The 12,742-nt window shown below is 40.6% G+C and overlaps 1 protein-coding gene across 19 annotated transcripts in view; it reads left to right on the top strand.

Moving 5' to 3' along the window:
• The window catches only part of ptprfa (protein tyrosine phosphatase receptor type Fa), a 316,842-nt gene that overhangs the window by 193,904 nt on the left and 110,196 nt on the right, over positions 1-12,742 (top strand). For all 19 annotated transcript variants that reach the window (XM_058637876.1, XM_058637872.1, XM_058637888.1 and 16 more), the window contains 2 exons: positions 6,973-7,242; positions 9,257-9,838. In XM_058637876.1, the coding sequence (XP_058493859.1) occupies positions 6,973-7,242; positions 9,257-9,838 (852 nt within the window). The remainder of the gene's footprint in view (positions 1-6,972; positions 7,243-9,256; positions 9,839-12,742) is intronic.

The following is a 12,742-nucleotide window of genomic DNA, read 5'->3' as shown; positions in this document are numbered from 1 at the left end:
AAGGTTCTCTTCGTCAAAGCCAATCACAGGCAGAGTTGTTGTCACCAGAAGATGCACTTTTTTACTGTAATATACAGTCAAAACAACATATAAGACCAAAAGTGTTGCAGATTCAGTCAACTTTATTTCTAGAGCACATTTTAAAACAACTGGAGTACAGCAACAAGGTATAAACATAAAATTAATAAAAACATCAAAGTAAAACAGTTTAGTAAAATAAGAAAATTATAATTAAATGGTACAAATCTAGATATAAAAGTGGTTGACTTTTCTTAGCCTGAAGTGAAAATCTAATTAAAAGGACATTTTTGATTTTAAAAATACTATTTCATTTTAGTCATATTTTAGTCATTTTGAAATGTTTAGGTTTTAGTCTAGGTTTTAAATGTATAACATTTTTGATTTTAACACTCAAATAAAACAAAAAATTCATATATTTTTGTCATATCAACTTATTTTTACAAAGATACAAATTTAATGCTATCCATCCATCCATTTTTCGACCACTTTATCCTCAATTTTGCATGTTTTTAGACCGTGGGAGGAAGCTGGTTAAGAAAACTTGAACAATATTTGAGATGATATGTGTTTGCGCTCTGTAAATAGTAGTTTTTGCACAGCTAGTTTTGCCTGGATGAAAAAAGCTTAATCCATTCTTCCCTATAACATGGGACACAGAAATGGTCATCTTTACCATCTTGTCCGTACTTATACTACAGTATACTCGCACATTTAGCGACAGAACAGAACCTTTCCATCACTCGCTCCCACGAGTCATGTCACAGAATTTTGGTTGCGGCAGTGTCCGTCCCCCCTCCTGCATGCAGATCATGTGCTTATTGACTGGGCTAATTCAAAGGCATGTCTCGTCTCATCTGCTCTCTGACCATCATCACACTGAGCAGCAGGCTCTTATCTGTGTCTGCTGGAAAGCTACACTCTCCAAGAGAAGAAGGAGGGAGAAGGAGAGAAAAAAAATAGCCTGAAATGTGTTTACAGCTTTTTATGGGACTCTCACTGCTCTATCACTAATAGGAGAATGTGGAGGAGCTCAGAGATTGAGGGGGAGTGAGCGACGATTGCAGCCCCTGTTGAAGTGTTTGTGTTTGATATGTGGATTTGCAGACTGGTGGTGCAGCTTGCTGATCATGTTTTACTCCACTGAGACAGTATTTTCTGTTGTTCCTTCATGTCTGAGGTCAGGGAACACACACACAGATGCTGCATGTGAAACAGAGGTCTCACACTTTATTTCACATTTCAGCAGCAATATTTGAATAAATATTGGAAAAGTTTCCTGTAAAAATGCAACTTGTTCACCCCAGCAAGTATTGTGAGTTTAATGGAAGGACCAGATAAAAGGGATTTAAATTTAGAAGCTGCAGACACGGCTGACTGGAAACCTAAATACAAAAGGCAGAGGAGACATTAAACAGAACGAGTGGCTCAGATGTAACATTCACTTTTTTATATATATATATATATATATATATATATATATATACATATGTATTTATGACACAATTGGAACCTGAAATACAAAGACAATATCACTTTTAAAGTGGAGGCCACACACGTCATATATGTTCATGAGACGATAATTCAAATGTTATTCATTCGTTATAAATCAATTAATTAACCCCTTTTTTAACCTCACTTAATTTTATTTGGATTTTTATTAAATTAAGTTTGAATTAGGTCAACTCAATTTAATATGTATAAGAAATGTAAGTCAATATTAATTTAAATAAACGGGGGGGGGGAAATATATATAATGCATGAACTCAAAATTAACTTGACTCATTTTTTCTAAGTTTAAATTGAGTAGACTAAATCAACTTCACTAACTCAGGTAAAATTATTTAGATTTTTATCTAAATTTAACTTAATGTAACCAACTCAATTTGCGTCAGGCAGCCCAGCCCGGAGTAGTGAATTTAATGTGGACATATATTTGGACCCCCACACATTCACATTATTGTTTAATTAATTTCTATCACCGAGATGGACATTTTCTATACAGCACTTGTCATCGACACCCGATGTGAGTGATGCTTAATTTCCATATATTCTCATCCTGGCAATTACTTTGTATGTAAAATCAAAGTGCCAAAAATTAGCATTGTGTTTGTTGTGAATTATACCCAATTAGCCTAAGGACAAATGTAGATTCCTTATCTTATATTTGATTGACGTATTGGCTACAATGCAGCTTGCTATATAATATACATCAGCTAACTTGTATTCTCATCTCAGCTATACACACTGAGTTATTAATGGCTTATTATGCTTTGCTACACTGTTCTGTGATGCTCTTAGTGTGGCCCAGGCCCGTGTTAGCTTCTACTAGCATGTCAAGGCCAGGAACTCAGCTGTGATAGCTACTACTAGCACATTACTACGAGCATGACACCGGAACTCCTGGCTGTGTTAGCTACTACTAGCATATTACTACTAGCATGACACAGGAACTCAACTGTGTTAGCTACTACTAGCACATTACTACTAGCATGACACAGGAACTCAACTTTGTTAGTTACTAGCATATTACTACTAGCATGACACAGGAACTCAACTGTGTTAGCTACCACTAGCACATTAATACTAGCATGACACAGGAACTCTGTGTTAGCTACTACTACCACATTACTGCTAGCTTAAACCAGGGACTTATGTTGGTTACATGTGCAAATTACTACTAGCATCAGCTGTGTGGTTATTTATCCTTCCACTTATATATGTTATATAAATAATATGTTAGTAGGGTGTAATAGTTAATATGTGGCACACGACTCTCTGTGTGAGGTGATGGTTGTAGCTTTGCAGTACATGAATCACTGTGTAATACAGGTTTTGCAGCTAAAATTCACACCTGCTGTTCTGTTCCCATGGAAGTACATGACTATTATATAAGAAACATTTGATTTGAATGTCAGTCCATTTAAAAAAAAAAAAAAGAATCTTATCTTGACATGCAATAGACAGCATTTCTCTCAAATGGATATTGTCAATCACTGTCCATGGATCACTAGCACGGAGCATGCTGCTACTTCAACTGCGCTGCTGCATGTTTTCCATGACAATGAATGCATTACCTCTGCTTTCCACCCACTGTAGGCTCTCCCTCAACTCCAGCCTTTCCTTTACTAAGACCTTGTTTACCAAAACCTTCTTCACTCAACCCTCCTTTCCCCACCCGACCCTCCCTCCCTCCCTCTCTCTCACTTTCTCTAGCATGTCAATAAAGATATGAGTATGTTTGTATCCTGTCTGCTGTTACTAACTGCTGTGCATCTTATTATGTCGTTGTGGTGACGAGCTCAGTCCAGTTCACCTGGAGCAAATGTAACACTTTGTAACCAGTGACTCCTCCATATAATCCTCCACGTCCACGGATAACACCAGGGTTCCTAATCTGACTTAATCCCCTCAGAACTGGCCAGTACTTTGGTATCATAGAGCATTTGCTGCACTTAATATCAATACACACCTCACCACCTCATGCATCTCAGTGTTACATGACACAAACTGAAGCTGTTTGTCAGTGAACAAATTAAAATGAATGTATACTACTGTGACAATGTCAGAAGTCCAGAAAAGGTCACAATGGAAACTTTATATTATAAATTTATTTACATTATAAATCCTAGTTTAAAGCCACACTATTTCATATTATGTCGAAGCGTTGCAACTGTATAAATCTCAGACATCAATGGGGACATAATTACATTTTTAATATACTATCATGCAGAGACCCAGAACATGTCCCACATCCTAAGAATCCTTCAGCAGGGCATGAGAGAACCTACATATGAATATTAACCAGTCTAACATAACTCAAGCTCCACCTCAGGCTAACCAGAGTTTACTTTACTCACTGTAATCCAGCTCACTCCCCAGGATTGAATAAACATGACCAAATAATATGTTGTCATAGCTCCAGGTTCACGCGTTCTTGTGTAGCATTGATAATAAACATAAATCCACTTGGAGAACAGAAGGTTGATTTATTGTATGATGAGTGGAGCTGCTGGACTCTTGCACAATAATAGAATTTGCCAATTCGCCATATGTTTGGAGTTAACTCTGTTTGTAATTTGAAAGGTTCTGCATGAACTAACAGCCCTCAACAGAGTTGAGGGGGAACAACGCTGTGATGAAATTTATGAGGAAATTTAAATTTGAAATTGAAAGTTTCCATGACCCTTTTGGGGCTTGGATGACAGACTTATGATGCATTAACTTTAGGAAAGTCCCCATTCCACTTTCTTGAAGAACCTCCCACGATGCATCTTTGCTGTAGTCCTGTAAGGATCATTATTCTGGGGTGGCTACACTTCATCCCGCATTCATGTTGTGTAAAACTGAGATGTTTCTGAAAGTGTTGTTAGTTTCAATCCAATGTTCTGATTCATTATTCAGTGGAGACAGTACTGTTGTTGCCAGCTGAGGCTAATGCATCTGTCCTACACCCACCTCCCCCAACTTTGCTCTGGCAAGGATAATCTTTCAGTAAGATTTCAGTGGGCATTTAAATTCAAAATTTGAGATCTGCACCTAAGAATAATTCATTTTAAAACTTGCTTTGAAACATCTTCATGACCACGTTAGGGAGGGGTGAGTGTCGTTTGTTCAGTGATCAGTTGGCGAAGGAAACATCACAGGCCTGGCTTTTACTGTGCACCGGATGAAAAAGTACTCAGTCAACCAACCAACCAACCAATAATTTAATTAATTAATCAATCAACCTACCAACCAAAAAATTGTCAATCAATCAATCAATCAATCAATCAATCAACCAACCAACCAGCCAACCGACGAATCAGTCAACCAAACCTACTTACCTAGTGAACTACCCACCTACCTACTTACCAACAACCTACCTACTTTACCTACCCACTGGACTAACATCTACCAACCTACTTACCAATAATCTACCTACTGTACTGTTATGTACGATGACTATAGGTTTGACTAAACCTTACAGATAAAAGAGTTTATGACTTAATAACTCCCAGTGTTGATGATCGTGTCCTCTCCTGTTGGACGAGTAAAACAGAAAATACTTTTTAGAAGCACATGAAAGACGGCTTTGACTTTCCACGCCGAGGTGGCTTGTAGCTTCTTCATCCTTGAGAGTGCGACTGAACCCACAAGTGGGAAATGTTCCAAATACAAAAATCTTTACTCAGCAGGAAGTAAGTCTGAGTCACTGGTGCTGATCAATAATGCTATTGACCCTGAATATAAATACTTTTGCTGTAGTGGTGAAAATGACCAAGTTGACCTTATTGTAAACAGTGAAAATATTTCCCTTAAGCTGCTGCCTGACCTGACAATTCTCTTATTTCAGCAGTTGGCGCGGTATGTAAACAACGGATTGCTGCAGCTCTTCTCTCTTCTTTCCCCACTCAGTTTGGGGCTATATACATTTATTTTCAAACCAATAATGTTCTCTGTATTATTCTATAGATGCATAAAACTTAAATAGACCAACAAAATATGCATACTGCTGTTTTTTGTACTTTAATTTAAAAAGGAAGTAAATACATCAGATTATTTAATAATGGGTCATTGAATACACAAAATGTTTCACAAATTTAACTTATTTAATGCATCAAGACCCTTCAATGATTGTTTTTTAATCAAATTCCACCTCCAGCCTGTGCTGTCACACTGTGCTGTTCTTACATACGAGCCGCAGCCAATAGCACGCAGACTTCCCTCCACCACAGTAACACTCAGCCCACACATGCTCTCCAAAACTCAGGGAGCGCTTTCAGCCAAACACACTCCGCACACTGCCAGCGCTGCAACTTCTCACTTTCCATTTTCCCCGCTGAGAGTGAGAGCGATAACCCTGCTCTTCTTCATTTAAACCAAGACAAAAGCCCAGAAAAGCCTCTGATCCGCAGTGCAAACTCTTCCCACTCCCGCTCCATCCCGCCGCTTAAATTACACTCTGTGAGTCCGATTTGCTCGACTGCTCTTTGCTCAAGTCAAGAGAGTGAGGACTTCACTCATGCAACGCAGCCATCTGTGTGCATAAAGCTCCCACAGAGCCGTGGCACTAATTCAGATGTAGTGTAATGAGGAAGTCGATCCCAGGGCTGAGGGCAGAATCCTTCAGTATCCGCCGCAGCCTTGTTTCTGCCACAGCTGCAGGATGTGATGGAAATGCCCCTGACACACAGCACAGTCGACTCTAGCTGTCTTTTACTCCCTTTAGCCCAGCAGGAACGTTCAGATTCTCCAGAGAAATCAAGCCACATGCCTCAGGCACAGGCTCCCAATTTCCCACATTTCTAAGTGAACATGGCACGGCCTAATTTAACCGTTACACCCTGTAACAGAACGGCATTATACCACATTAATTCCACATCGACAACAGGGGGCTGTGAGGGGGGAAACACCAAACTAATCGTTGAGTCCCAGACTCTACTAAAGAGTTCCTACTTGTCATTCAGGCTGCTTCGGGCTACTTTTAACTGAGTGTCCTCCAAATATCATAAAGGCAGAGGGGCTGATATCTGTTCTGAATGGCCACTTAAAGGCGAAACAGAAAGGATGCTATCACGGAGAGGGACAGGGAACAGTGGAGCATACAGATGCCTCACCTGTCTGCTGGCCCTTTTCTATTATACAGTTCTCAACTGAAAGAGTTTGTATTAAATTAAATTAAATTAAATTAAATTAAATTAAATTAAATTAAATTAAATTAAATTAAATTAAATTAAATTAAATTAAATTAAATTAAATTAAATTAAATTAATTCTAAATTTAGCCACAGAAAACTGACTCTGCCTACAAAATTGACAGGTCATGATGGAACATTAGTAGTTCATCAGGATGATGCCGCTGCACAGTAAAAGCCAGTCCAGTCAAACATGGAGTCTGTCCCCCTCCCTCCCTCCTTCCTCCTCCTCCTCCATCACTCCCCACTCTCACATGTCCTCTCTTTGCCCCCTGCAGTTCGCCGCGTGCCTCCCCGTTTCTCCATCCCGCCCACCAACCACGAGGTGATGCCCGGCGGCAGCGTCAACCTGACATGCGTGGCGGTCGGCGCTCCCATGCCTTACGTCAAGTGGATGACCGGCGAGGTGGAGCTGACCCGCGAGGAGGAGATGCCCATCGGCCGCAACGTCCTGGAGCTCACCACCATCCGCCAATCGGCCAACTACACCTGCGTGGCCATATCGTCGCTGGGCATGATCGAGACCACGGCCCAGATTACTGTGAAAGGTGAGAATGTGATTTCATTTCAAGCAGTTGGAAAAAAAGTGCTTGAAATTAAAGTGTTTTTCATGTTTTCCAATGCCATGTACTTTTTCATAAAAAAATGATTTTAACCTTTTAAAGTACTTTTTATATTTCAGTTCTATTTTTCTTAGAATATTGCTTCCTCTATTTCTATATTTAAATTGTATTTTTATTTTACCTCATATTCGTCTAATTTAATACTGCATTTCATTTTTCCAGCTCTGAACACTTTGTTGCTGTAATGAGGTGATTTTCCCCAGTGTGGGATCAGTGAAGTCAAATTTAATCCAAATGTAATAAAATTGGAATTGGGAAACTTTTACGATGCCAATTTATTAAATCAGTTTTTAAAAAAACGACATCACACATTATGGTAAAATCCATTAGTTTTATTTAGTTGCAGTGGAGGGTGAGTTGTCTTTCAACTGGAGGGTTGAGGGTTCGATTCCATGTGTCCCTCTGCAAGACACTTAACCCCAAGTTACTCCTGATGGGTGAATGGATGTTATTGAGTGAAGATACCGACATTTGCTATTAAATGACAACACTCAACACTCTCAAAATGAGGAAACACAGAGGACGTTTGATACCAAGTCGATACCACAAGAGTACTGAAGGTGGATCTCTCTGATCTTCACTTTTCTACGATCCCAGACTAAGTGGAAACCTGACAGTCGGTAACATTGTCACACAGCACTGTGGTGCACTGATAAAGGTCAGTGTAAAGCAGTGACCAATTCATGTCTTACCCCTGGGGCCTTTTCATCGCCGCGGCTGTTCACAACAACAAACACACAAAGTCTCCACTTTGCTGCTGATGACTGCAGCTCCCTCTCACAGAGACTCTTTACGTCCTTTACATGCTGAACTGCAGCAAGAAGACCAGACAACAGTAAAGAGGCCACCTGGGGGTTTTAGAACGTGTCAGATTTGTTGATGTAGCACAGTGAAGTCAGTGCTTGTTAGCCTGTGAACCTTTGGATGCTGTGGTGAGTCCCATCCAGGAGCGTCTGTAACTCGGTAAAGTCTCTCTGAAAGGATGGAGCCCTGTTCCCCGGGGTTTGTTCTCCATATTTTCAGACATAATATTGGCAAATTGAATCCTGTAGAATGAAGTTAAGCAAGAGTTACTTTGTGTGCACAGAAGAGTGACCCAGTACCATGAAACCCACTGATATCACATGGTTTTCTTCATGTAGATAAAATACAGTACACACATCTCAGTTTAATCATCTTTTGTTTACCTCATCTTAGAGAGAACCACATGATGTTTTATCAAACAGGCTCATAGAAGTTTCCCTGTAGTTCATCATAATTTGGTAAGTAATTTCCAGAAGCTACCATAAGAGAAGAGAGGAGAAAGTAGTTTGTCTTGTACAGCTGCCCACCACAGTTTTTAAGCTCCCAATCACATTTTCAAGTCCGAAACCACAGCTCAAACTTTTTCAACACAGATAGAACTCATCTCTCATTCTTATCCCTGTTCCCCAAACCCTCTGAACTTCAATCTCCATTGTGGAAGTTAGAAATAGTAGATGCAGCAGTAGAAGAGGTAGAGAGGTGTCGAACCCAACTGTAGTTCTGTTCCTCCATTTCTGCATTGACTTTGATGTAATTTTATCAGTCGACAAATTTCATCATCCTCAGTGTGAACGCACAGCTACTAATGTGAAGTATATTATGTTACCTTATTAGTAACAGAGAAGGTGGAAGAAATGGAGGAACTGCAGCTTCAATCAGACACCACCATCATAGCAGGGAGGGGGTGGGGCGTGCGGGGTGCACCAATATTGGAAAGATAATATACGATCCAGCCTGCTGCTACAGTTTATATAAGGAAGGACACAGACAGACTTCTGAATGGTTTCTGACTGTCAGTCTGGCAGTGTTTAACACCTCCATGTTCCTCCTGCCAGACCTTTATGTCCCACAGATGGAAGATGACTGTGGTAGACTCATTTGTCTGACTCTGTCGTCTGTCTCGTCTCTCCAACAGCACTGCCAAAACCGCCCGCCTCCCTCATTGTGACAGAAACCACAGCAACCAGTGTCACCCTGACCTGGGACTCTGGTAACCCAGAACCCGTGTCCTACTACGTGATCCAGTACCGCTCCAAGCTGTCCGACAACGGCTTCCAGGAAGTAGACGGAGTAGCCACCACCAGATACAGCATCGGCGGCCTCAGCCCCTTTTCCGAATATGAATTCCGCGTCATGGCTGTCAACAACGTCGGCCGGGGCCCGCCAAGTGGCATAGTGGACACACGTACCAGCGAGCAAGCTCCTTCATCGCCTCCTCTACACGTGCAGGCACGCATGCTGAGTTCCAGCACCATGCTGGTCCAGTGGGAACCTCCAGAGGAGCCCAATGGTCAAATCCGAGGATATAGGGTCTACTACAGCTCTGCCCACGACACCCCGCTCAGCGCCTGGCAGAAACACAACACTGATGACAGCCACCTCACGACCATTTCAGGCCTGACCACAGACATCACCTACAGCCTGAGGGTGCTGGCCTTCACCTCAGTGGGAGACGGGCCTCCCTCTGATGTCCTGCAGATCAAGACCAAGCAGGGAGGTGAGAACAAGCAAACATTTACACAATTATATGTCTCTCTCTTTATGTATCTACACCTTTGTCAACACATCATAACGGCATACACACAGCATACACACAATTTAACATACGTGTTAAAAGTTGGATTTTAAAACCATTTATTTACATAATAAGCATCAGTTAGTATTCAGATGTTTAATATTGACTGAAAAATCCTCCGAGAAATCTGGAAATTTGAGCCTGGAAAACTATGGAATTTTGAAATGGAAAATGTGTAGGAACTCTGAGATTAGTTTTTGAATATACAGTATATACTTTATTGAAGTTACTGTGAAAGTAGAACACAATTTTTTGAAAATGCTGCCACAAAACCAGACATTTTTGGTCACAACAATCACAATACGAGGAGAAGGAATGTAGTGATTGCACTCTATTGCAAGCCTTTCCATACGTATAATACTCCAGAGTCTTTTCTCTTTTCCCCCTCCAGACAACTTTATTTATTGATGGAAACAAAGGACATTAAAAAAGTGTTTCAGAAACAAATTACAGACTCACGCTGTAACATTATCATAATAAACTGCGCAGGTAGGCAGGTCGGGTAGGGACAAGCATACCAGCAAAATTAATCAGTTCGGTCCAAATGAAATTACTTGTTGTGTGTATTATATATTGTGAGGGCAGCGACTCCTTCTGTTTTTTTTCCCTAGACAATTTTATATCTTAATACTATCAGGATCTTTGCAGTTAGGGAGTTAAACAGTATAATTCAGATTAATGTGTGGCTCTGTGTATTTATCTCCGCATGTAACTAATATTTAGTCACACTCCCTGGCATCATTTTCTTTTTTTGGGGGGTGGGGGGGGATAGCAGGAAAACAGAGCTGTAATGTGAAGCATGGCACTGTCAAACGTTCAGCAGCAGAGATGAACGCGGTGGGAATATTCAGGAGCACACACACTGTACGTGTGGGTAATAACAAGGTCTTAGACACTTTATCCTCAAGGACAAAGTGCCTAAGCGCACGCGGAGGAATAATAATACTATTTCATTCACACACACCCTGTTTCTCAATGTTCTCGGCTTACTGTGCATGGCTGGATGAAACATGACATCACAGCAGAGCTGCAGCAGAAGATAAAGCCACCCAGACTCAGCCGACCCACTTTATTTATTTGTGGAATAGAGTTCAGCACCCTTCCAGGCTCACATAAATCATTTTGACTTGAATGCATATAACAAAGTCTAGTAACTAGTATCAGAGTGAGAAGGGTAGGCTGGTACTACACGCAGTTTTATCAGCACATCACTGCGATTAAGGCAAAAATTCTCCCCAGATGTGCCATGTATTATGTGGCTGTCCACTATTATCACATCTTCGGTGGACCGTGTTTGTGTGGTATGAGACAACAGCTCAGAAGAAGGATCTGTGATTTTTTTTTATGAAGCCTGCAAAACCAAACCTGCACATTATAGGACCACTTACTGATAAGCTGTGTGTGTGTGTGTGTGTGTGAGAGAGAGAGAGAGATGGAGCTAACACACACATACACAATTGTAAACAATAAGTGTTGACGTTAAATCCCCCACATTCCTCTTCAAGCTTGTGCAAACGTTAACCCACACATGAGTCCCGCGAGATGAGAGAAGATTTATATCTCCACTGCATTTTCCACCACAGTCATGGATTCTGCCACTATTATCTACGATTCAGCAGCCAGCCACAAGAAACAGATGCTTGGCTCATTAATAACAGGTCCAGAGCTAAAGAGAAATGACAGCTAACATCAGCCCAACTATCGCCTGTGAGGAAAACTAGCATGAGGATGGACGTGAACTGACACCTGGTTTGTTTATGACACACAAAAGTCCAGTTAAAGCACGGCCAAGCTAACACCCATGAGGGCAGTTAGCATAACATTGGTTATGAACAGTTTTCGCAATAAAACAGAAAAGTTAAAGAACAGACTGCAGCTAAAGCTAGCCAAACTGCCGCCTGTGAGGTAAGCTAACATGGCACCTGGGTTGTTAATAGGGCGGCCATACGTCCTGATTTATGGAGGACACTCCAGATTGGTGATACTCTGCCCAGACGCTCAGTTGTCCTCCTTTTTGGAGTTGCAATATGGGACACATTATAACATCCAATGCCAATATGTCAGATATATCATTAGTTAAAAACATAACCAATGTGTTGGCTACAAGTGGAAAAGACGGTGCTGCTAACATGACAGAAATGTCGAAATATAAAACATGTTTTAGTTCTGAATTGTTAAAAGAACATGGCTTTATCAGCAACAGTAATTACCCTTTTCCTGTTATATCATGCTATATCTTAAATTAAATAGTTTTGCAATGAATATAGCATCTCAGAATCACTGTATTAATCTTACAGTAGTGTGTCCTCATTTTTGTTGCTATGGAAATGGCCACCCATTTTGTTAATGACGCACAAAAGTCCAGCTAAAGAACTAAGTGTGCCAACCGAACATCTGTGAGAGTAGTCAGCATAACAGTGGTGATGAACAGTTTTGTCAACAAAACAGAAGAGTTGAAGAACAGATTGTACCTCAAAGCTAGACAAACTATCACCTGTGAGGTAAGCCAGCATGAGGATTGGACATGAAACTGCCTTGTTAATGACACATAAAAACCCGGCCAGTAAAAGAACAGTGTGCAGTTTAAATTAGACAAACCAAGTGCGTTAAGTAGTTTTTGTTGAAATGCCATAATGTTGTTGTTTTCTTTTTAAACCAGAAGTAAATAGATTAAGAATTGTGAATGGAACCATAAATGGACATGTTGTATTGAAGACCTGCAACTTGTAATTAAGAGCATAAACTCATCTGGAAATTGTTTACAGACAATTAAAAGTCAAGCAAGAATCAGACACATTTTCTCACAGGCTTGCATACAAACCAGTG

Source organism: Solea solea, chromosome 9 (genome assembly GCF_958295425.1).
Source record: "Solea solea chromosome 9, fSolSol10.1, whole genome shotgun sequence".
NCBI lineage: Eukaryota > Metazoa > Chordata > Actinopteri > Pleuronectiformes > Soleidae > Solea > Solea solea.
The sequence above is the reverse complement of the archived record's forward strand: the minus strand, read 5'-3'. Positions and strand labels throughout refer to the sequence as shown.